Source organism: Drosophila subpulchrella, unplaced genomic scaffold, assembly GCF_014743375.2.
Source record: "Drosophila subpulchrella strain 33 F10 #4 breed RU33 unplaced genomic scaffold, RU_Dsub_v1.1 Primary Assembly Seq268, whole genome shotgun sequence".
Taxonomy (NCBI): domain Eukaryota; kingdom Metazoa; phylum Arthropoda; class Insecta; order Diptera; family Drosophilidae; genus Drosophila; species Drosophila subpulchrella.
The window spans coordinates 1-2,824 of NW_023665558.1; the positions used below are offsets into that span (position 1 = coordinate 1).

The following is a 2,824-nucleotide window of genomic DNA, read 5'->3' on the forward strand; positions in this document are numbered from 1 at the left end:
TCCAACTGCTTCTAACATTCTGCAAACTCTCAGACCCACAAATTGTTATCGCTTATCCCATTTGTTTGCTGTTTTCAGTAGTATTTATTTCCCGGAATCCAGAGGAATCTATCAGACAATTCTATTTATTTATAAGAAGGAAGGAAAGGCGCTTTGTTGCACTGTAGTTAGCGAACTTATTTCAAACGAATGTACGGGAACAGATTTGGTATTGTGTATTGCATTGATTGGACTGCTAGGAAGTGAATGTCTTAAGCTTAGAAGAAATATTATACTGTATCAATAAAGAGACCCCATACCTGTACACCCCAGGTTATCGTTCTTTAAGTGGGCTAACTAATCGAAAAACCATATACATATACTGTACTATACTTTATACATACACGAGTACATCAAGATATAAAGCGAAATAAATTTTAATTAAATCGTAAAGCAATGAGTTTTATTTTCATACGGAGGGCACATACGGTGTACTATCTTCGAACCATATATTCCGTTTGGTGAAGAGTTCTAAATTATTTGAGAATCATTTGGAATGGCAACATAATGCTTATAAGCTTATCAAAAATTTGATTGTTATATTCATATTTCAAAGACGGAGTAAATGTAGTGGTAAGTTTATCAAAGTTCCCCTACATGAAGGAGATGTCCGCTTCAAGCCAAAGATTTCTGGAACAGGAAAAGTTGTAGATATGGACATGAGTTTGTATTGGGTATCTGGACTTACGGATTGAAGAAGGGTGAGCGTGGCGGATACGTTCTTTTGGGTGGTGGACAAAAGATGGGATCCAGCTTGTCATCATTGGTTATATGAAAACAGGGATGATGGTTCTGATCCCAGTCCGATGACTTTTCATTCGGACGGTAGCCATCTGCCGAGTGCTCGATCTTTACGTGAACACTGAGATGATCTTGAAGGAGGAACACCTTGTCGCAGAGATGGCATTGGAAGTGTCCATCTGTGCTGGGCACATGAGCCTCATGGAATCTCTTGTAATGCTGATGCAGCTCCAGCGATGATCGCATTCCGCGCCCGCAGAGATCGCAGATTTGGCTGTGACAGGCCACCGGCTGTGGAAAGTGGGTGGTCAGGTGGTCATCCAGCTTTTCAATGGCATCGAAGGTCTGCTCGCACATCAGGCACGTAACGTTCACTCCAGACAAGTCTGTCTCCATTATATTGGCCTGCTAATCATGAATTAATTATTATTAATTACTCACACTTAATTTCACAATAAAAATAAGTACATATGAACGGAAAAGATCCTTTAGGAATGGAAAAACTATTAATTCATAAATTTTTACGCACTCTACAATCTCCTTGGGTTCCAATATCACTGTTAAAATTAAGGCTTCACTACACCACTCTCTTGACTAATTTTTATTACTCCGTCTTCCTTTTTTCCAGAGAATTTTCTGGAAAAAAGGAAGACGGAGTAATAAAAATTAGTCAAGAGAGTGGTGTAGTGAAGCCTTAATTTTAACAGTGATATTGGAACCCAAGGAGATTGTAGAGTGCGTAAAAATTTATGAATTAATAGTTTTTCCATTCCTAAAGGATCTTTTCCGTTCATATGTACTTATTTTTATTGTGAAATTAAGTGTGAGTAATTAATAATAATTAATTCATGATTAGCAGGCCAATATAATGGAGACAGACTTGTCTGGAGTGAACGTTACGTGCCTGATGTGCGAGCAGACCTTCGATGCCATTGAAAAGCTGGATGACCACCTGACCACCCACTTTCCACAGCCGGTGGCCTGTCACAGCCAAATCTGCGATCTCTGCGGGCGCGGAATGCGATCATCGCTGGAGCTGCATCAGCATTACAAGAGATTCCATGAGGCTCATGTGCCCAGCACAGATGGACACTTCCAATGCCATCTCTGCGACAAGGTGTTCCTCCTTCAAGATCATCTCAGTGTTCACGTAAAGATCGAGCACTCGGCAGATGGCTACCGTCCGAATGAAAAGTCATCGGACTGGGATCAGAACCATCATCCCTGTTTTCATATAACCAATGATGACAAGCTGGATCCCATCTTTTGTCCACCACCCAAAAGAACGTATCCGCCACGCTCACCCTTCTTCAATCCGTAAGTCCAGATACCCAATACAAACTCATGTCCATATCTACAACTTTTCCTGTTCCAGAAATCTTTGGCTTGAAGCGGACATCTCCTTCATGTAGGGGAACTTTGATAAACTTACCACTACATTTACTCCGTCTTTGAAATATGAATATAACAATCAAATTTTTGATAAGCTTATAAGCATTATGTTGCCATTCCAAATGATTCTCAAATAATTTAGAACTCTTCACCAAACGGAATATATGGTTCGAAGATAGTACACCGTATGTGCCCTCCGTATGAAAATAAAACTCATTGCTTTACGATTTAATTAAAATTTATTTCGCTTTATATCTTGATGTACTCGTGTATGTATAAAGTATAGTACAGTATATGTATATGGTTTTTCGATTAGTTAGCCCACTTAAAGAACGATAACCTGGGGTGTACAGGTATGGGGTCTCTTTATTGATACAGTATAATATTTCTTCTAAGCTTAAGACATTCACTTCCTAGCAGTCCAATCAATGCAATACACAATACCAAATCTGTTCCCGTACATTCGTTTGAAATAAGTTCGCTAACTACAGTGCAACAAAGCGCCTTTCCTTCCTTCTTATAAATAAATAGAATTGTCTGATAGATTCCTCTGGATTCCGGGAAATAAATACTACTGAAAACAGCAAACAAATGGGATAAGCGATAACAATTTGTGGGTCTGAGAGTTTGCAGAATGTTAGAAGCAGTTGGA

At 39.3% G+C, this 2,824-nt stretch overlaps 2 protein-coding genes across 6 annotated transcripts; one reads left to right on the forward strand and one right to left on the reverse strand.

Moving 5' to 3' along the window:
• Window positions 1–400: 400 nt before the first annotated feature.
• LOC119559623 (uncharacterized zinc finger protein CG12744-like) lies at window positions 401–1,409 on the reverse strand. Of its 3 annotated transcripts, none has more exons than XM_037872657.1 (3): window positions 1,310–1,409; window positions 728–1,185; window positions 401–669 (listed from the first exon to the last, which is right to left on the reverse strand). In XM_037872657.1, exons 2-3 carry the CDS (start codon window positions 1,174–1,176, stop codon window positions 633–635), a joined length of 486 nt encoding a protein of 161 aa, XP_037728585.1. In that variant the 5' UTR covers window positions 1,177–1,185; window positions 1,310–1,409; the 3' UTR covers window positions 401–632. The 3 variants fall into 3 exon arrangements, with proteins under 3 accessions (XP_037728585.1, XP_037728586.1, XP_037728587.1); XM_037872658.1 differs by having other exon boundaries at window positions 728–1,188; window positions 1,310–1,402; XM_037872659.1 differs by lacking the exon at window positions 1,310–1,409 and adding an exon at window positions 1,249–1,264 and having other exon boundaries at window positions 728–1,188.
• A 5-nt stretch (window positions 1,410–1,414) lies between these two features.
• LOC119559624 (uncharacterized zinc finger protein CG12744-like) lies at window positions 1,415–2,424 on the forward strand. 3 transcript variants are annotated; one of them, XM_037872660.1, is made up of 3 exons: window positions 1,415–1,515; window positions 1,640–2,097; window positions 2,156–2,424. In XM_037872660.1, exons 2-3 carry the CDS (start codon window positions 1,649–1,651, stop codon window positions 2,190–2,192), a joined length of 486 nt encoding a protein of 161 aa, XP_037728588.1. In that variant the 5' UTR covers window positions 1,415–1,515; window positions 1,640–1,648; the 3' UTR covers window positions 2,193–2,424. The 3 variants fall into 3 exon arrangements, with proteins under 3 accessions (XP_037728588.1, XP_037728589.1, XP_037728591.1); XM_037872661.1 differs by having other exon boundaries at window positions 1,423–1,515; window positions 1,637–2,097; XM_037872663.1 differs by lacking the exon at window positions 1,415–1,515 and adding an exon at window positions 1,561–1,576 and having other exon boundaries at window positions 1,637–2,097.
• The last annotated feature ends 400 nt before the right edge of the window (window positions 2,425–2,824 follow it).